A 21,012-nucleotide genomic window follows, 5' to 3' on the forward strand; every position below is an offset into this window, starting at 1 on the left:
CCCGACCAATATTTTGGATCCTGGTGACAGCAGTTCAGTCAAAAAAAAAACCGTGCCGGCTGAAGAACAGGTAGCTGGTGACAGCGAAGTTAAGGTAAGGCTGGAAGTGCTTCAAAGCGTGAAAGCGGACCGCTGATCCTGTCTACAACCCGCACCACTATCTCAGCACATCGTGTAGCTTTGGTTTCTGGGACCTATTCCAACCCTCAACTCTTCCCGGATACACTCCCCGGCAAACATAATGTAGTAACCAGTGGACAGCTAATAATATCGGCTCAATACAGCGGCTATCCAGGACTTCCTCTAAAAAAAAAAAAGAAGAAAAAACACCATTCTCTCTGGTGTCGTTTAGTGGCTCAGCGAGGGGTGATGTCACTTCGACCGGAGATGCGCCGGCTTGTCAAAAAAATGCCCTGGCGAGTTGTCATTGATGTGGCGAGTCCGGTTTGGCTCTCGGTTATTTGTGAAAGGCTCTGTTTTTCCCGAGGGAATAAAGCCCGAAGCTGAATGTCTTTGTTACACGTAATGTCGCAGAGGTCAGCGTTGCGATGGGAGAGGTGAATTTATCTGGATGGGGTCGGAACGTGTCGACTTACTTTAAATGACGTCACTGTTGTATTTCGTACCGCCTGTTAACTAGTAATGCTCCTTAATGAAGTCCGAGCCCTACGTGTCGCGCTTTGCCTAGGACAGTCACTGCTAATTTACAGTATCAGTGAAACCGACCTCTTTCCGACGGGGAATCGCTTGTTTCATCCCCACCCTATGACATCCGGACGAATCGGATAATGGTCACTATATAACTTACACAGCATGGGGTTGTTGTCATGACTATCGGAGCTAGCTATGTCATAGGCCTCAGGCACGGCTCGTCACATTTTGACCTTCTGAAACTCCATTGCTGGTATTTTGTCACAGCCTGCTGGCACGTGCTTTGACTCTTGGCTAATGAAGAATGCTGAACGACACCCTTCCCTGCTGTCAGGTGGAGAATGATCACAGGTCATTTATATCTGCAAACTGCACTTCTTCTAGCTGTCTGAGCTGAGGACATGCAGAGTGTTAGAAGGACCCTGCAATTGTTTTCTAGGGATTGGTCTAGTATTGTAAGGTGTGTAGGCAAATGCCTAAAGCAGAGCAGTGCTTGATTTTCAGGACAATGTACCAGCTAGCACGCGGTGTTAAACAAAAAGATCTTTATTGTGTTGTGAAAGGCCCATTCTTTGCACTGTAAGAGAATGATTGTCAGCATCTACTGTGAGCAGCGCTTGTTTGTTTTCTCGTGGGTGCCAGACTGATGCAGGAGAGCGTGCTGGCAGATTACAGTACCAAGAGAAGCATATCCCTCATACAGTAAGAACAGCCGCTCAAAGACAGTCTGCCAACTGCACTGCAACATGTTTAATGCTGCTGTACATTGTACCTGATAGTGGGTGAGATGCTGGGCCCTGATCTCTTGACAGTCCGTGTGCTGAGATTATCCTGCGATGGAATTCAGGCCTGTGATTAATTACATTTGAAATAAATGGCACCGGAGGAGAATTCGATTCACAGCTACTAAAACTCACTTTTTTGTGTTCTTCCAGCTCCAGGTTTTTCCTAATCAAAACACACCACTGAACCTACTTACTTGTTGAAATAAAAAAGTAAGTTTTCTCTGCAGCAGCAAAGTGCTGATCAGAGGTGTCCCATTTCACTTGTTTTAGTGTAATGCTCAGTGCACCAATATCATTAATGCAGTTTTTGAGCTGTGTAGGATAATGCTGCAGAGTGTGGGTTGATGATGGGTTGCAGTGTGGGCTGTGTGGTGTGGGTGGGACAGCTGCAGTGTGTGGTTCAGTCTGAATTTCCCTGTTAGCCCTTTTAACATTTCTGTGGCTTCATCTCGGAGTTTCTGAGGCCATGGGGGAAATCCATTGTCCGATCAGCTGATCACACAGGCAGTACTTTAGATCTTCATTTTTGAATTTGGTGTTCTTCTTAGAGAACCAAGACCTATGAAAATTCTGAAAAATTGTTGCTTTCTGATGGAGAATCTTTAGGTTACAACATATAGCAACAGGTGTTCTCTGAAGTGCAAAGAAGATTGCCCCTCTGTGCTGTTGTGTTAAGTGGGTTTAAACAACACAAAGTATCCACCCAGTCTTTCCATTTCTGCTGTACTGTCACTGCTGTATGGGTGTCGCACATCAGTGTGTTTTTGCCCCTAAAATGGGAAATTTTGTTCTAAGTAATAAAACATAAATTATACCAAACAGTTCTAAACTGATGAGGTCATTATTTCAGAGCATGTGATTATTATACACCTCTGTAATGCCAGTGGCATGAAGTAGTCCTCTCAGTGTTACCTCCCGGGCGGTTAGAGCAGGCGTCCCCGATGTTAATATGCGCAAAGCCTAGTCGCGTTTCCTCCTCGCCGCCATGAGTTCGGGCCTGTGGAGTCAGGAGAAGCCCAGTGCTGGCTTCCGCGAGGACCTGCCTCTGTTCTGCTTTTCTGACATTTCGAACACCCAGTGCAGCATGTGGGGACACATGGCAAACTACCCATCTCTAGGCAAGTCCGAGAACAACACAAATTCCCCAGGCTGTTCTGTGGAATTAGCCGTCTGCTATTGGATAGGGTTGGGATTGCTTAGCCAGGATTCTTCCTGGATCTCCTGCATGGTGCTGAAGCTACAGCAGCAGAGTCAAGTTTGATACAGCTGACACTTCCAAATTACTGTTCTGAAAATAACCAGCTATTCTGTAATTGTTAGTTCTAATTGTTGTTTTATATACTTTTTTTTTAACCTGTGAAAATAACCTACTTAACATAGTAATCTTGTTCGTAGGTTCTGTTTGTACTTATTCATAATGGTTGTTGTTTCCTGGATGTGCCTTGTCTTTTTTTAGGTGTTGCTATTGAAGGTTTTCTCTTCAGCTGGGCACAATTGTCTTAACTAAACATTCCAAAGGAATCTTCATTGTTAAGACTTTGCAGTTTCATTGTTTATGGGCTCAGAAACTAACCTCATATCAGGCTCCACTGCATTTTTTTTAAAAAGGATAGCTGATGAACCTTCCAGAGCAATGCATACATGCATTCATGTGGCCAGCAGCCATATCACCCTGCAACTCACAACTGGCAACCCACTGAAGCTAAGCAGGTGTGAGCCTGGCCAGCACCTCGATGGGGGACCCCTGGGAAAAACTAAGGTTGCTGCTGGAAGAGGTGTTAGAGAGGCCAGCAGGGGGTGCTCACCCTGCAGTCTGTGTGGGTCCTAATGTCCCGATATAGTGATGGGGACAGTATGCTGTTAAAATGCACCGTCCTTCGGATGAGATGTAAAACTGAGGTCCTGCCTCTCTGTGGTCATTAAAAATCCCAGGGCGTCTCTTGAAAACGGTAGGGGTATTATCCTGGTGTCCTGGCCAAATTTCCCATTGGCCCTTACCAATCATGCCCTCCTAATAATCATCTATGAATTGGCTTCATTACTCTGCTCTCCTCCCCGCCAATAACGGGTCACATCATCCAGGTGGGGCTGCACATTGGTGGTGGTGGAGGTGATCCCCATTACCTGTAATTTATTATTCAGACTGTAGTGTTTAAAACAGATAGCAGTTAGGGACCTTGCTCTGCTAACAGTGGAATGAGACATGTCATAACCTATGCCCTGAGAATAAAAAGTATGCTGGATAATACCAAACAAGTCTTAACATTGTCTACTGATTTATTACTCTTATTTTGCTTATTGCTTGTTTTACAACATGAAGTAATTTGAATTAAGTGTCCTGTTTCTAGTCAAAGATTAACTGTATGTCAACAAGGGATTTACTCACTGCCCAATCCCGGTCCCATGCAGAAAATGTCACTTTTCTTCAGGCAATCTGTTGACATTAGAGCTATATGGAGAGAATGAAAGTTTAGAGATGGTCAAAACCCTTTAAAGTTTACTGATGATTTTGATTTGAAAGATATTGTTTCAGCAGACAGGTATTCTTTATATTCACGATCTTGCATATACTGCTTGTCCTGGCTCAGAGTTAAAAGAAACCTGAATGTGCATAGGGCTGAGATTCCTTCCGACTGGTGCAGTGTTGTACTGTGTTGGCAGCTTGGTGTGCTTCAATGTGTCCTGCCATGAGGAAAAGGGAAAATGCTATTTCTGCTAAAACAGCTTCTGCGTGCATTCATAACGTTTCCTGGCCATACATTAGTGAGTACCATCAAAATGGGGTTTCATGAAATTGCTGGAATTATTAGCATAGAATTCTATCCACTTTAAATTTCGTTTCTGTTCCCTGTTGCTATGTACCCTGATCTAAACATTCTCTTATATAATAAGTGCTCTGGACTGCACATAGGTGTAATTTTTATAGTTTTGAATTATATTGAGGCATTTCATAATTAACTTCCACATTCAGTTTATTGGTGATTCTTTGCTTGGCATTTTCTTTGGCTTTTGCAGAGGACACAGTGTAGCTCCTCGCTGTTACAACAGATTTTATCCTCATAGTTTTCCCCAAAGAGCCATAATTCATGGTCACTGGATGAAGATGCATGTTCCTTTGCTGTGGTTTCGCTGACTTGGATGAAGGATTCAATACTCAACCCTCCGTGCCTACTGAAGTGTGGGGTGAAGGTTCAGTTAGTCAGATTGTTTAAGCCTGAATTCCTTTAGCTGGATAACCTAAACCAGAGTTTGCCTTTGTGAAACTGGAGTACTCCTGATTTCAATTATTGGGTTCAACCTTGAGAAAATCCTGATTTAGTTAAACCTGCTTTGTTAAACAGCCCCCTGGTCCTCAAGGACAGTGTACCACAGACTCTGCAAAGTGCCAGCACCTAAAGATCTAAGAAAAACTTAAACTGGTCCCATTAAAACAGTATTGATCCGATTTAGCTAAGAGTTAGAATAAAAACCTTCAGGCTTGCCAGCTCTTCCCTGCCCACTTGATCCTGTAACATGTTCTCACACAAAGACAGTATTAATGCTGGGGACTATGATTTATTCAGAATTTCAGTCGCAAAATTCAGGCTTTTCAATCACTTATTGTAAAAGCCTAATGTATTATTTTTGTTCAGCACTCATCAAGATAAGCAGTCTCTTCCGTCATTTTTTACTTTTTCCAAACCATCTGCATTAATATACAAAATGCAGTGAAGCAAGCGGGAAGGCATATGTTTTAAAGATCTACATGATGTTTTTTTAAAGCAACGTAACGCTGCCTTGTTTGCTCTCCTCCTTTCCAAGGATCCCAATGGATGTGGACTCCGGTCAGCGAGAGCCATGCTGACAGACTGCAGAAAGATGTGGGCAGACCGGTGTCTCCAGGGAACGGCCCCATGAGCTGTCCGCTCTCTCGTCTTGTCGTTATTTCCTTTCCCCTGGGCTTTCACCGCGGGCGTCCCCGGCGTTAATATGCGCAAAGCCTAGCCGCGTTTCCTCCTCGCCGCCATGAGTTCGGGCCTGTGGAGTCAGGAGAAGCCCAGCGCCGGCTTCCGCGAGGACCTGCGCTACTACGTCGTGGTGCAGGAGTGCCTGCTGGAGAAGCCCCCCCAGAAGACGCTGAAGATCCCCCGGGGCAGCATCGGCCAGACCTGTGTGGAGCGCAACAGCCTGGGCCGGCCGCTGCCCACCGCCAAGGGGAAGAGGAGCCTCCGCATCCTGGACCAGACCAACGTGGTGCTGAGCATGGACGAGAAGGACGTGCAGGAGCTGGACGAGAAGCTGGCCGAGCTGCTGTTCGCCATCACCAACTGCGAGGAGCGCTACGGCCTGTTCCGGAACAAGCCCCGTCTGGACAGGGTCCGCGAGATCGACTGCGGCGCCAAAGTCCGGGTCCAGCTGCGCTCGGGGGACGACCGGCTGCCCGGGGTGGTGAGGTTCAAGGGGCCCCTCATCCCAGAGAGCGTCCTGTCTGGAATCTGGTTCGGAGTGGAGCTACTGGTAAGAGGGGGTTGGTTTTATTAGCGTTATCGCTGCTGATCGGGATCGTGCATTTGTTGTCAGATCTGAGTACCCAGATAAATGTGGATCTATTTTAATACTTCCATTCCTTAGGTATAACGCAAAACTATCTCCAATGCTATCCATAGCATGGGAATTATTAGAGAGGGCTTTCATGTGATGGAGGCGCATGGTCTGTTAACACAAACTTCAATGTCTGCCAATGTGTCGCTGACCAGCTGTCAATCGGCGTTCAGTGAAGTGCGTATTATTTTGTAAATGCTGTAATTGCGTTGTTTGCTAATTGCAGTCATTTTAATTCTTTGTTGTAATGGAGATTTAAGAGTTAATGAGGTAGGATGTTTGGTTTTGGAAAACCAGCCCCCCTGTGTTTGTAAACGAAAATAGCAACTGGGTTATGAACGTGAACCCAAAAAGACAGACAAAAGGTTTTGTCATTTTCTGCCATGCTTTCCATACCTCCGGTGTACTTCCGGGAGAAACGTTCTTGTAAAACAGGTTAACATCCTTTGTCGCAAGGAATGTACTTGAAAGCCACGATGTACTGGGTAATCGGAACCCGGTACGATGTGAAACCCATCGGCACTCAATTGCAGTGCCATCACCAGAACATCATTTCTACTGACTGGGGGCAGCTTGAGTGAAACTTTTCATTCCCTAAACCCGAAAGCTTCAGTTACTTTCAGTGAAAAACGCTTAGCTTTGAAAGTCAGTATGAAGGTGCTCCAGTATGAGTTTGAGGACGTAGCACCACTGTTCCATTATTTTGCCTCATACTTCTCAGGCATTTACAGTGGCATTTGGCTTTATGTAATGTGACTTTAACACACAGGCTGTATTGTCCCTCGGGGCAAATTCACTGCAGTGAATAAACCAGCTCTTGAGTGCCTGTGGTCTGCGTGCCTATTCGCCACATGTTGCATCCTCTTCCTCCTGCTCATCCCGCACGGGGATCTAGTGTGACTCACTAGAGCAACAATCAAAGCCCTCTTCCCCATGCCTCTGCCCAGGAGGAAGGCCGTGGCCAGGGCTTCACGGAGGGCTCCTACCAGGGCAAGCAGCTCTTCCGCTGCGAGGACGAGTGCGGGGTCTTTGTGGCCGTGGACAAGCTGGAGCTGTGGGAGGACGAGGAGGAGGAGGAGGAAGAGGACGTCGATCTGGAGACGGACCACGTGGCCCTGGTGGATCCCTTGGACTCCGACTACCCGCCACTGGGCATCAGCTCTCGGGTGCTGGTTCACACCAGGGATGGCCCAGAGCGTGGCACTGTCATCTTCTGTGACCTGCTGCCTGGGAAAGAGGACCTGGGCTACTACATGGGAGTGGATATGGTGAGAATGAGGAGGGAGATGATGGGAGACAATAAACCACATGGTCCTTTCTGGGGTCCCTTTCAGATTATTTTCCTATAAACAGTGCAGAACATTCCTTCCCTCTGGCGTGTTGCTGGGATTGATTAAAAGATTGTGCCCATAGATAGATGGTACTGCTGACTGACTTAAAGGTGCTTCTGACATCTGGGTCATAATTCTTCAGCCTCTCTCTTTCATTTCGTCTGCATGAGTTAAAGCGCTGTGTGGGAGGACAGTAAGAAGCTCATGACGTGATCACCTATGAAGCTAAAATTAAAGCTCCCATCATTTTTTAAATTACATGTTACATCTTCTGCCAGTCTTAAAAAGCAGTAGATATTCCTGGATAGGTAAATGACATACCTAGACTAAGTAACAGCACCACTGTAAAGGTTTACCACTCTGGGAACATGTTTTGTTGGATGCATTAGGCTGCCAACCTGTCCATGAACAGTGGTGATCTATGCCGGCATCTGGAAATGATCATTCTCTTTCTTTTCTGAGTTTTAAATGAGCATAATTCATTTTTATTTGACTCTGCTGGATGCGGATGAAAGGGGGGAAAAAAATCAAAGCAACAATGAAGTATTAACAACATCTGGCCTTTAGAAGTGTGGTTTTACTCGTAGCCAGGATCAAAGCAGTGTCTGGTTTTCAGAGCCATGCCCGGTGGCAGAATAGATACCGATGGGCTGGGTCACAGGGGATCACCAGGAGTAGACATCTGCCAGTTCTGGAGCCGCTGAAGAAGGGTCCAGTTTCCTTTCAGCCCTCATAGTGGAGAACACAGTGCTGTAAAACACGGAAGGCTTTTAAAGATGTATCTGTACCGTCCAGGAATCGGCCTGGACTCTTCTCTCAGTCCTCCCCAGACAGACGCATTACGCTGAAGAGCTCTTTTCCTCCACACTGTCATTAGAAGAGAGAAAAATAAAACATAGCCATCTGTCATTGGGTGGAGTGACCGAGGTCAGACCTGAAAAATCCGGAGGTAGGAATATAAGTGCCTGTTTGGGAGATAATGACATGCTACAGGAGTAATAACGTGATGTGTTGCGCCCTTTCAGGACAATCCTATAGGGAACTGGGACGGGATTTTTGAAGGGAAGCTTCTGTGCGATTTTGCGAGCGTGGAACACACTCTTCTCCTCCCTATTAGTGATGTCATACCAGGTACGTATATTATTATTGTTTTCTCTGTTAATTACTTAATGTAAGAACTAAAGTAGTCTGCATTCCTGAGCAATGATGAAGCTTTATTTTGTTTGAACTGTCTTTGTCAGCTGTCCAGCTGCTTCTCCGCCTTATAGGGAAAAGCCTTGTCTTCTGCCTTGTTTTTGAGAAAGTCAGGCTACGACTTTTCTTGTTTTTAATTAATCTCTGCTGGTGATTTTATGTCCTCATCAGTGACATGTTTACCGAGACTCTATTTAAGTGTGTTTCTCAGAGTAGAATGCATTACTGTGTTGCTTTTGTGTAGCATGATTGTTGGCTGGTGTTTTTTCAGTTCATTTCTTGAAACACTAAAAGAGAACAACTCCTTTGCTTTCAGTTTTTCTTATTGCGCAGATTGTTTGAATGCATGTTTGTTTAAAGTAAAGCTTGATATTTCTGAAGTAAAAGAAATGTCTCCCGATTTAAAAAAGCACGTTGTTAAATTTCACACTACACAAGTTTTACTGAGCTCAGGTGCAGCACCGATACACCTGAAAGATACTCTACCTTTCCTGTTCTTTTCTTTTAGTATTTACGAGCGCTAAAAGAGTGCAGTCATTCACTGACTGACAGGAATTAAGTGTGCTGCGTGTTTGGCGTGTGTGGTGCCCTGCTGTCTTTGTAATGTTTCTCTGTGCGTGGTTGCAGAGTTCCCCATGCAGGAGCAGCGCCTGCAGAAGCACAGCTTTGCGCCAAGAGGCGGTGGGGGCAGTGACAAGTCCATCTCCGGCCAAAACAAGCCAAAGACTAAAGGTACTGAGTGAAGCCGTTCAGCATGCTGAAGGTCTGAATTCTAACAGTTATCCTGTCAACTCTGCACAGGAGGTAGAAAACTTCCAGCTAGAGCTTCTGGTTTTTGTGATGAAATAACCAAGATATGTTTAGCAGAGCTGGGGGCATGATGCAGTACTGATCTTTCCTCTCTCTGAACATGTGCAGCTACCGAATGTGAAACTTGCTGCATTAATAAATTATTTCTTTCACATAATATGAGCCTATGTGCTGCTTCTGCTATATTACACCATGCTTATTAGCATAAATAATTAAAGCATGTTCTTTCTGTTACCATTAAAAATATCCACAGTATATTTTTAAATGCTCCATAGATTGGTGTTTGCAGAAGAGTATGAGTGTTCCTGCATGTATCGATTTCTGCACCTGGCTCTGTTTTAATATTGAGCAGTGATTTGCAGTAAATTGCCAGCATTTAAACTTCACAGATCTATTAATAAAGGAAGTGGAACTATTGTAAAACAAAATGTGTTATGAAAAGGTTTTATTGTATCGTAAGCTGCTTTGTGTAAAGAACATAAGGACAGTTGCAAGCAAAAGAGGATCATGGAGCAATTGTCCCATCTTGCCTGTTGGGGCTATTGCACTGTTACAAAAATGGGTAAATGGATATTGAATTTTCTTAAGTGTGCAGTTAAACCGTTAAAGAAAACTGATCCCTAAGCTACTTCTCCTCTGCCCCTGCCCCTCTGTTCTGCCTTGGCCTGTGTTGCTTTTGCTGCCTGTGCTCATTTTCCTGTCCAATCCAGAAGGCTGATTGACACGGCGCTCCCATGTCCGATCTCCACTGTAACCAGCTGCTGAGTGGTGTCTATTGGAATGGGCAGCGTGCGCGGCTCTTGCCTTACTGTGTTTAGCATTACAAGTCTATAGCACAGGAGAGAAGGTGATCTTTCAATGCCATATTGCTGAAACCATGGTATGTATGCACCAATGCCAGAGAATTGCAGTAGTGCTAAATGATTCTTCTTTGTTACATTATACGTTATGTGTTCTTTTTTGCGCACTTTATCTAAATGTAGAATGTTTTCCCTCATCAATGTCCTCCAATATACTATGGCTGAAAATCCCTTTAAGGAGAAACTGGAGATTTCAGTCCTACCGATTCTAGAGCCAATCATGAATCCCAGAGGCTGGTGCAATCATCAAGCATGGCTTGAGGTTAGATCAGTTTGTGCTGTTTTTTTTTATTCACTGTTGTCCTCTGCTTGTTAGACTATGAAACCAGTGATGATGCACAGGCTAGTGGAGGAGTTATGCTCTTGAGAACAGTAAAATTACTGATGCAACTTGTATTCTTTCACAGCCAATGGAAGCACTGTAAATGCAGTACGGCTTTCATTTTAATAAAAAACAAAAAAATAGGGGCATATCATTATTCACTTTCTTTTTTTATTGAACTTTGTCATCTACAGGACTAGGTCCCCAGAGTGGAAATAGAAGCAGGTCTGAATTTTATTACACTTTAAATGGCAGCTCTGTTGACCATCCTCCACAATCCAAATCAAAAAGCACATGGTACATTGATGAAGGTAATACAGAGTGTGTGCACGGTTCTCAGGCACAGGCTATCTTGATAGCAGGCTATGCTTTTACACTCTTTACCAACACGTACTATCTATAACCTTAAAGTTAAGCATTAATTGTTCATGGTCTAGTTGCATACACTGCCTTTCTTCTCCTTATTTGAATAATATTAGAAGGCGTAAGAGCTTATTTGGAATGCAGTAACATTTTTCTTTTTGTAACAATGTGTTAACAGCTACTTGTTTTCTTCAGAGTTACAAATAAAAATCTGGTATTGATTTCCAGTAATGTGAAGAAATGACCTGCTAACAAGATCTTGTGTCCACAGCACTGCCCCGTTATCATTTAGTTTAGAATTCCATGTGCATGACTGCATGCTTCGGTCTGTATTAGCTCACAAAAGGCTTTTAATAATGTTCTGGAAAATGATGAATGTGTAAATACAGTTATATGTTTGTTTTATCTGAGACTAAACAGTTGACTGATTGTGTTTTTTGCCAAAAGCTGGAATTATTCAGTGGGGTTTGAAATTGGACAGGATTCTATTTGTACAGTTAACAAGTTCATTACCAGGCATTATCGGATGTATTCTTTAAAAGACTGTTAGATATTCTTAATGCTTCCTTTAAGAATGGAAAAATAGTGAATGTAGGGATGAAAAGGTCTCTTTGCCTTTTTTAATTTAGGGTTTTTTTCTGATGCTGTTACAGGGATGTATTTATTTACTTGGAAAACATGGTGCAGAAGAGAATGGTCTATACCAGCATTTGTGTTGAAGGGTTAAAATGGTATGAGACTCTGGATGGAAATGAAGTCTTTGCTAATGCAGCTGTAGGGCAGGTTGAGGTTCTTCTCCAGAGATTCCATTCAGGGAAAAATCTTTGATTTCTGTTTGGAAGATGGCGTCGTGTTAGGATGGTTAGGTTTGCTAACTGAAAGGGCTGCTGTACAGTTAAGGTGACGTACGAGCAGAAAGAACTCCTGTGGTTCAGTTGTCTTGTCAGTCATATCAACCCTGGAGTAGCAGCAGCAGCTCCGTGTTATAGAGAAGGAGCAGGGGGAACTGATCCTAACTGATCCCTCCGACACTTTCAGAGTTTTTCAGTAACCCTCTTTTACCCTCAACAGAATTGAACAAAACTGCATTCAAATATCAAAATACTATGGTCATAAATGTTAACAGTTCAGCCAGACCGGCTTTAGGAATCCGATTCCTGTGATTATCTGCCTTGCGTGCTTACGAGTGTGTTTTGTGAGTGTTGTGCTGTCACTACTGACCCCCTCCTCTATCTCCATGTGTGATTGTGTTTCTGTGTCCATTCACATCATGGGAAAGGCTTTGCTTTGTGTTGATTTAAAAAATGCTCGTTTTGAACTTGTGTATGTGCTTTAAGTGTGCATCACTGTTATTCTGATCTTGTCCTTACAGGCCCAACACCTTTCTTGAGGGGTGGCGGATTTTTTAACATTCCAAATTTTGGCTCCTACCTGCAACATGAGTTTATCATCGTGCTATGCAAAAGCAATATAATTGGCTTCCCTGTGCCTGTGATGAGAGGGAAAAACAAATAAATTAAAACTGAAAGAATACTTGCCTACTAGGAAGAAAAGATAAATATATGGTTAAATTGCTTTTAAAAGGAAATAGGAATTCAGTGATGTTTATATTTATGTTTTATAAAAACATTTATTGGTGCTCCTATACTAGGTGACACCCTTCCTTCCATTTTTAAAGTGAGCTTGGTACAACGGAAATATAAAAGAGGAGAATATAATTAAATTGTTGTTAAAAATAAATATGCTGGTACCATTCTGACCTTCCCACATCAGACTAAAAATATAATACTGGTTAGCTTAGGCCTTTTTCACATTACAACAGTCGGCTTGAATAGATCAAAGCCCATGTTAGAGAGCATAGCATGTGTTCTTCATGCATTTGTCAGGGTTATATATAATTTCCTTTCTGAAGCATTCCAAATTGCCATCTTGTTGTCTGTTAGTGCAAAACGTGTCATCGTTTTAGGTTTAATACTGCATCCTGCACTTTTTTTCAGTGGAACTGCTGCATGTCAGGACTTTTTACAGTTCCCTGTGAAAAGTCTATTCCATTATTGATAACATGCTTGTGTTGTAAAGTCTAAGTCTCCTGGATAGAGACGTTTGCCAGACTCCATCCCGTGTTCATGCTGTTGAAGGCAGTAGATTGTTCTCAGTTATACAGGCATTGGTGTTTTTTTTTCTATTGGCTCTGAAAGGTGCCCGTCTCTTGTTTTCTGCCCGTCACTCCGCAGTGGGGGGGGACCCCGCGAAGTCGCTCATGGACGCGCCCCCCGAGTTCAGTCAGTCCCCTCCGCCCTCGCGGGCCCCGCCCGCCCCCTCGCTGCCCGGCGACAACAAGTTCCACTCGCTGCCCTTCAGCCTGAACAGGAAGAGCGGCTCCAACGGCAGCATCAGCCACAGCCCGCTGTCCCTGTCCGTCCAGTCGGTCATGGGGGATCTGCCCGACCTGCAGCCTGTCCCGGCGCCCCTCCGCAACCAGTACGGGCTGGAGGTGGGCTCGCTGGTGGAGGTGAAGGACAACCCGCCCCTGTGTGGGGTGATCCGCTGGGTGGGGCAGCCGCCCGGACTGCTGGAGCCCCTGGCCGGCCTAGAACTGGTGAGAAGAGTTCGAATCGTGCTACCGCCAGCCTCGGCGCTGGGATGGTTGCCGAAGGGGAGGGAGGAACGGGAGGCGGGCGGGTCTCGCTGCTGAGCTTCTCTTTGGTCACGGTGTTGCTCTGTCCCAGGAGGAGGAGTGCCCTGGCTGTACAGACGGCACCTTCAAGGGGACTCGCTACTTCACCTGCCCGCCCAAGAAAGCCCTGTTCGTCAAGCTGAAGAGCTGCAGGCCGGACTCCCGCTTCCCAGCGCAGCCCCATAACACCAACCCCATCGAGCGCTGCAACTCCATAGGTAAATACGTTCCAGTGCTACCATCCTTTCTTCAGCTCCATCACACACTCCAGGGCCCAAGGATACCTGGTTACCAGGAACAAACCATCCACACAGGTTGCAGCTGGTTCTCTTTGCTGTTCCAAGGAATTCCTGAAATCAGTGGCCTACCACTGTCATGCCGGATCAGCATTCAAATGGCTCTCGTACGGTCGCGTAGAGGCTATAGCTGGGTGTTGTGCAGTAGGCGAATTAGCAGAGCTCTGGAAAAAAGAGCAGGCGTTGCTGACGTGATGTCATGTGTCTGCAGCCTTCGGAGGGTACCTGAGCGAGGTGGTGCACGAGAACACGCCTCCTCGCACAGAGAACGAGGGGCTGGAGGTCATGATTGGCAAGAAGAAGGGGATTCAGGGCCATTACAACTCCTGCTACCTAGACTCCACGCTCTTCTGGTGAGCATGCAGCCGGACAACGATGACAGACGTGCAGTGCAGTAAAATGTAGGGATCAATTTTACAGGTGTAGTATATATACATACGTGGATGTAGGGCATACCTGATGCGACTGGCTTTACGGTCTCTTTAAGCTGGTTTTTTACCTTTTTAAACAAATGTTATTAGCTTGATGACATTACCTTGTTATTTGATCACAATGAACCAATGACTCAATGAGGTATTGATGGTGGGCTCAATGCAGATATTGGCCTCCACAGAGTGCACTGCTGTGGCGCTGTGTTTTGGAAGGCATGTTTAGGTTAGGCTCTATGCCTGTACACATGAGGCTTCTGAAGCTCTGCTGTTCTACCACGTGGTCTTGGTTAACACCTTTGTTGCCCTTTACAGCCTGTTTGCCTTCAGCTCAGTGTTGGACACTGTACTGCTGAGACCTCGGGCCAAGAGTGATGTGGAGTACTACAGAGAGACTCAGGAATTGCTGCGCACTGAGATAGTCAACCCTCTGCGCATGTGAGTGTTACTGGAGGACCAACATCAAATGCATTAAACTCTACAATGCAAGTGGAACTCATGCCATGCCTCCACTAAACTCTTAGGTGTGTCTGCAGCCAATCTTAGTGTGGTGTGTTTCTAAGTACATGCAAGGTTTTTTAGAAACTTTGCAGTAAACGTGCAGATCCAGTTGTAATGTAAAGGTCTATGGGGGCATGCTAAATAGAGTTTTGCCAACAAGAACATCTTGTGTAATATCACACCAGCGATCACACAGTCGCGTCATTTAAATTCCTGCACTCCACACGCCAGCTGATTCACAGAGAACACTTCAGCAGACTAACAAGGAAGACGGCACTTCCACAGACCAGCTTGGTATAACTCTCCTCTTCCCTTGGCGGTCCTCAGACACGGCTATGTGTGTGCCACTAAAGTGATGAAGCTACGGAGGATCCTGGAGAAGGTGGAGGCTGCTTCTGGGTTCACGTCCGAGGAGAAAGGTGAGTGGCACAGCTGTCGTTTCCACTGTGACAGTGCATTTTAATGGTCTTTTATATAAGCTGTTGGTAACTCGTTATTTCTTCACTTTACTGGAAATCGATACCGGATTTTTATTTGCGAATCTGAAGAAAACAAGTAGCTATAAACGCTTATACTGCATTGTATTTATATATATATTTATTTTTAAAATCACAACATTTTGCTGTCGCCGTGCAGATCCTGAGGAATTTCTCATTATCCTGTTTCATCACATTTTAAGAGTCGACCCCTTGCTGCGATTGAGGTAGGTACAGAAAAAAGGTGAACGGTTCTATGACTTTGCAGGATACTTATTTTATTTCTAACGTTTGGGGGAAAATATATCCATGTAGGTGAATGAATGTTTCCGTACGTGCATCACATGCAAACTCAAAACATTTTGCTTGTACAGTATCTGTCAAAAGTTAAATGGCAGAACGGAGGAATTGTCAGCAGCGTGCAGTAGTTGTTAGAGCTCTGGACCTAGAAGGTTGTGGGTTCAAATCCTGGATGGGCAGCTACTCTATGTACTTTTCATCCTTCACTCAAAATGCCCTCAGTGCCCAGAAATGGGAGTGTTCTCCTTTGACGTGCTTGTTAAAATAAAGGAATTAACCACAGTAGGGTGCGATACGCCAGTACACTGCACCATCTTGCCACGATGTGTCTGTGAGAGAGGATAAGAAAGACACAACAGTACAGCCCTCCTCCTCTTTCGCCTTTTATGTGTATAGGTCTGCAGGACAGAAGGTCCAGGACTGCTACTTCTACCAGATCTTCATGGAAAAGAACGAGAAGGTGGGAGTCCCCACGAGCCAGCAGCTGCTGGAGTGGTCCTTCATTAACAGTGATCTCAAATTTGCTGAGGTAAGGGAGATGCGCCTTCCTGCATGTGACTGTGGCTTCAGATGAAATCTATATATTCAGGCAGGGTCCAGTGACTCGGCACTAATCTTGAAAGAGATCTCATCCTGAGCGACAGCCTTTAAGAATTAATGCACTGGGACCTGCGCATGGCTGAAAACCATTTCTTGGCACCTTGATTATTATCACTTGGCTGGGGTCACCATGTTGGGCAGGGCACGTGCTGCCATGCAGCAAGAAAATGTAACAGGAGTTAAATATCTGAAATGCAAAATAAATGGGCTGCTTACCACATTCTGTTCTCCCCAGGCCCCATCCTGCCTTATTATTCAGATGCCTCGGTTTGGGAAAGATTTTAAGATGTTCAACAAAATCTTTCCCTCTCTGGAACTCAACATCACTGATTTGCTTGAAGACAGTGAGTATTATTTTCCGCCTTAGACGTTGCTGTCGGTACCTGCTGTGGTGCGTGTAGTGGCCTGTAACGGGGCCTGTCTGTTTGGTGGTGTGGCTGACGGGACACACTGACCAGAGGAAGGGGCATCTTGTGTTCCAGCTCCTCGGGAATGCCGAATCTGTGGGGGTCTGGCCTTCTTTGAGTGCAGAGAGTGCTACGAAGACCCTGACATCACAGCTGGGAAGATCAAGCAGTTTTGTGAGAAGTGCAACATGCAGGTGAGTGCGGTTTTATGGCAGTAATGCTGAACTGCAGTCTTGAGTGCTATAGGGTCTTTAGCTTTTTATACCCACCAGAGCTCATAGCATACTTACTGAATAAAACTGCCAGCTTAGCATAACACGTTTCACAGATCTTCACTGGTTGATCCTTTAAGGACTGGAGTTGTGCACCAGTTAACTTTCACAGTTGCTTGGTGACTGTTTACTGGAAGCTTAAGGCTTAAAGAAGGGTTAAAAAGAAGTACTCTTTATATTGAGGGTCATTAGTTTACCTAGGTAAACTAGGTTCCCAAACCTTGAGGTAGAACTTTTAACATCAGCTGGAGATCCTACCAGTTAGCATTATTGGGTAATATTTAATTTGTATTTTTCAATACCAGTCTGCTATACCAGATATGCCCACCTGGTGGCAACCTTGCACAACAAATGCTCTTTATGCTTTGAGGCACTGAAGGATTTCAGCTACTTTCCTCACCTCACTTGACATTCTTAGAGATTTTGAGTTTGTGGAGCCAATGCATATTAGTTTGGTTTCTTGTATAGAGAATGTTTGTTATAAAAAAAAAATGTCACCAATGTGTCTTTTGCTTTGAATGATTAAACGATACAAGTTGGATCAGGCGAGGATAGTGTAGGTGTCTTGCTGCCCTGTGTGAATGGGCAGCAGGTGCCAGGCGTCGTGCAGTTCTGCATGCCCATTGCCTGGCCGGACGTGTTCAGTAAGCAGTAGTTTACGTGTGTGGCAGGTGCACCTCCACCCGCGGCGCAGATCCCACCGGCAGGGGGCGCTGTCTGTGCCCAAGGAGCTGCAGGAGGGGGGCCGGCAGGGGGGCTTCCCCCGGCAGAGGATGGAGCTGTTTGCTGTGCTCTGCATCGAGACCAGTCACTACGTGGCCTTTGTCAAGTACGGCGCCGCCGACTCTGCTTGGCTCTTCTTCGACAGTATGGCTGACCGTGACGGTACGTGTGACCGAGATCCGTGCTCTGTAGACGCCAGTAGCAAAAAAAAAAGTTTGGCTTTATGTTCATTATTTTATTCCCAGCCCTTCAAAAAGGCAACAAAAAACAAGGTGTGATACAGAAGTGTTTAGAAAGAGGAGGCTGTTTTAAGAAGCACAACATATGCAGTAATCAGTGTTGCAGCTTTATAGTCAATTAGAAATTTCTGAAGAAGTAACCAGCCGTATTTCTAATGTCGCAAAATCCCTGTCCTGTTTAAGAATTGGATTGTAGCATCTAAGACAATAAAGGGAGAAAAAGCTTTTTTTTTAGATGGAGTTGTGGGGTCTCAATAAACGTCTCTCTCTCTCTTCCACCCAGGAGGGCAGAATGGCTTCAATATCCCACAGGTGACGCCCTGCCCAGAGGTGGGTGCATACCTGAAGATGAGCCCGGAGGAGCTCCATGCTCTGGACCCCAAGAGCATCCAGGGGTTTGCGCGCAGGCTGCTATGCGATGCCTACATGTGCATGTACCAGAGCCCCACCATGAGCCTGTACAAATAGAGCACCCTACTTCCGCCCGCGACGCGCAGACCCCACTGGCGCCGCCGCCCTGACCTCAGCAACAGCTCGCAAGTACTTACAAAAAGCCCCGGATGGCAAGCCTAGTGCACTGCGCATCTGTTCCAAGTGGCGTTTTCGTGTTTTTAATCTGTGGCGAACAGAAAAAATGTGATTTGTAGATTTCTCGTCTCGCAGAGCAGCAGCAGTACTGCATCTGTTCATGGAAGCGTCAGGAAGTGGCTTCACTCCAGGCTGCTGCAAGCAAAGCATGTTTAGGAGGCTAATGAGTATTCGCACTGGTGGAATAAAAAAAAAACGGACCTAATGGGAAACGAGTAAGCGTCGCTTTGCTCTCTCGGCGGGTCTCATCCCACCACAAGGTCGCTGGCGAATTGGGCAGGGTGTGAACTTTGAACTGCAAGGCCACATCGAAAGCTTTTGATAACACTTCCAAAGGGTGTTTTTTGTTGTTTTGTTTCTTTGTTTTTAGCAGGGTGAGGGTGGGGAAGCTTTTTTTTTTAAAAAAAAAAATAAAACCATTGGCTGAAGAATATAAAGACTTTTTCCCATTTGTCTAACTCCAGTAGCAGTGTAGGTGTGTGTGAGCCTACGATGTGCAATATGGAAGTGATGAGCACTCCAGGTGTGGTGCAGAGGTGGGAGTGCAGGGAACAGCTGTGTGGGAGAGAACAGCTGGAGAGCCAGCAGAGGGAGGTGCTCATGTTCTTTTTATCCCTGATCAAGCCGTGGGGCGAGGGGGCATTGGTTAAAAAGCAGGTGTATGAAGTAAGAGTGAGATGACGGCACTGCAAAAATTAATTTAAACTTTAAAGATGGAAATTTATTCCTGCTATTTTTTTAATAGAAGCAGAATCTATATATTATGATTGTTTGGTCAATGCACTGTTCACAGATTTTAGGGCTGAACCATTACGTTATGATAAGAAAGATAAAATGCAAACGAGGACGACAGTGGGCACCTGCCAGCCCATGAAAGATCAAAGACTAGGAATTTATAAAAAGAAAATTGTCTATGACAAGATCTACATTACTGCTCTGTTTACTCCTTAATACCACTCTTAATTAAGAGTCCAGCTTGGTTTAGCTGGATCAAGCTAAAGTTTAGAAAGGAAATTAGGACCTTATTCCCAGAAGAAATAAGGGGTTCCACTATTTAACTGGTCCCAAATATAAAGACAGCATTTTCCCCTTACCATATTTGTTACTTTAGATCCTTACATTTGTATGTAGGTCATTTTTTTTGTAACAACATGAATGTAGAATTAAGGTTCAATATGTGTTAGGTTATGATATTTATTATATGTGTGTTATGATACACATATGTGCCACATGTGTTATAAACATGTTAAGTGTTTATATTGCTGCAGTGTGCTATGGCTCTGAATGCATTTCAAGCTCATTAAGAACGGAAGTTTGAAACAATATTTCTGTTCACAGAAAACTCATCCACAAGAGGCAATCTACAGTATGGGATAAATAGCATAAAATTACGGTTGGCATTCAAGTGGTTAGTGTGGTGCTATCATTGCAAACTAATTAAGCAGGTAACAATAATACCATATTAAGGGAGTACAAACAAGTAAACAACTCAGACCAAAGTATGAGGCTTAATTAATGTGCTTGAATATAATTATACAGAGTGCATTCTTCCTTGATAAATATAGCCTTAAAATAACGGAAGGGTTATCCTCAGCAGAGCGTATAGCACAGAAAACAGGAAATGCCTCACAGTCCTGATTATTATTTGCCACATTTAAAGCAGAGACGATGAGTCCTGAACCACCACAGCCTATTTCCAGCACACATTGGAAACCAGTGTTCTGCAATAGTGGCAGACCTTCGTTTATGAATTTAGTTTTTCCCCACTGTGATGTCACAGATACCTCTGCTAACACCCCTACGTGCATAAGAAAATAAATTACAGAACCATTAGTCCACGTACTGTTGAGTGTTGAGGGCCTATGCAGTAAATTTGGATCCTGGGAGTCTGCAGCTTTTTTTTGTGTAGTATTTAAAATATGCATTTTACATAGGAAAAAGGGACACTTGAAAATGAGCTCCCACTAAAGGGGGCAAAGGATAGATATATAGCAGACCATGTCTTTTTAAAGTAATTATGGAGAACCTAAACTGCTGTCTGTGGTTAGGAAGGAGAGCAGTGCAGATGTTTGTAAGGTGGTGAGGACTTTTGTCTTGAAATTATCTTCATGGGTTCCTTCGACCTTCAATGTGATGTAACTGTAAAACCGATTATTGTGTAAACGACTGTGTAGCATCATGTTTGTCACCTGTAAATACAAGGGACAGAGTGATCTTACAGCTTCTCGGTGAGCTGCAGAGGAGTGTCTTGTGTATCTGTACAATTTTAAATGTACACTGTTAATTTAGATGTCTCTCTCAGTGCTGTTCTTAAACATTAACTGAATTAAACCCCATTTTTGAAAGAAAGCATTTTTGATTCAGTTGAATTGCCTGGAGACTGACTGACTGATTGACTGACTGCTGCTTGGCGACTTGACACATTTGACAGCATGCTCTCAGGTAACACTGTGCTTTGTGAACTGGAGGCTAAAACCGTGATATGCATACCTGTCACAAACTGTATGTCCCATTAGCATGGCAGCACTGCTGGAGCGCGGAGAAGAGCTCACAGGTTCAGTCCCGTGACCCCTCAGCGCCTCACCATTTGGTGATGTGAGAGGACAGA

General features: G+C 44.7%; 1 protein-coding gene across 4 annotated transcripts; it reads left to right on the forward strand.

The window, feature by feature from the left end:
- The first annotated feature begins 3 nt into the window (after nucleotides 1-3).
- Nucleotides 4-20,753, forward strand: cyld (cylindromatosis (turban tumor syndrome)). Of its 4 annotated transcripts, none has more exons than XM_015368455.2 (17): nucleotides 4-94; nucleotides 5,238-5,933; nucleotides 6,965-7,285; nucleotides 8,374-8,479; nucleotides 9,170-9,274; nucleotides 10,729-10,845; nucleotides 13,096-13,496; nucleotides 13,627-13,792; nucleotides 14,082-14,223; nucleotides 14,614-14,736; nucleotides 15,127-15,218; nucleotides 15,436-15,502; nucleotides 15,972-16,104; nucleotides 16,411-16,519; nucleotides 16,658-16,776; nucleotides 17,526-17,739; nucleotides 18,100-20,753. In XM_015368455.2, the coding sequence occupies exons 2-17, from the start codon at nucleotides 5,442-5,444 to the stop codon at nucleotides 18,282-18,284; spliced, it is 2,892 nt and encodes a 963-aa protein (XP_015223941.1). In that variant the 5' UTR covers nucleotides 4-94; nucleotides 5,238-5,441; the 3' UTR covers nucleotides 18,285-20,753. The 4 variants fall into 4 exon arrangements, with proteins under 4 accessions (XP_015223941.1, XP_006641476.1, XP_015223943.1 ...); XM_006641413.3 differs by having other exon boundaries at nucleotides 13,132-13,496; XM_015368457.2 differs by lacking the exon at nucleotides 10,729-10,845.
- The last annotated feature ends 259 nt before the right edge of the window (nucleotides 20,754-21,012 follow it).

The sequence above is a fragment of the Lepisosteus oculatus genome, chromosome 20, assembly GCF_040954835.1.
Source record: "Lepisosteus oculatus isolate fLepOcu1 chromosome 20, fLepOcu1.hap2, whole genome shotgun sequence".
In the NCBI taxonomy this organism is placed as follows: domain Eukaryota; kingdom Metazoa; phylum Chordata; class Actinopteri; order Semionotiformes; family Lepisosteidae; genus Lepisosteus; species Lepisosteus oculatus.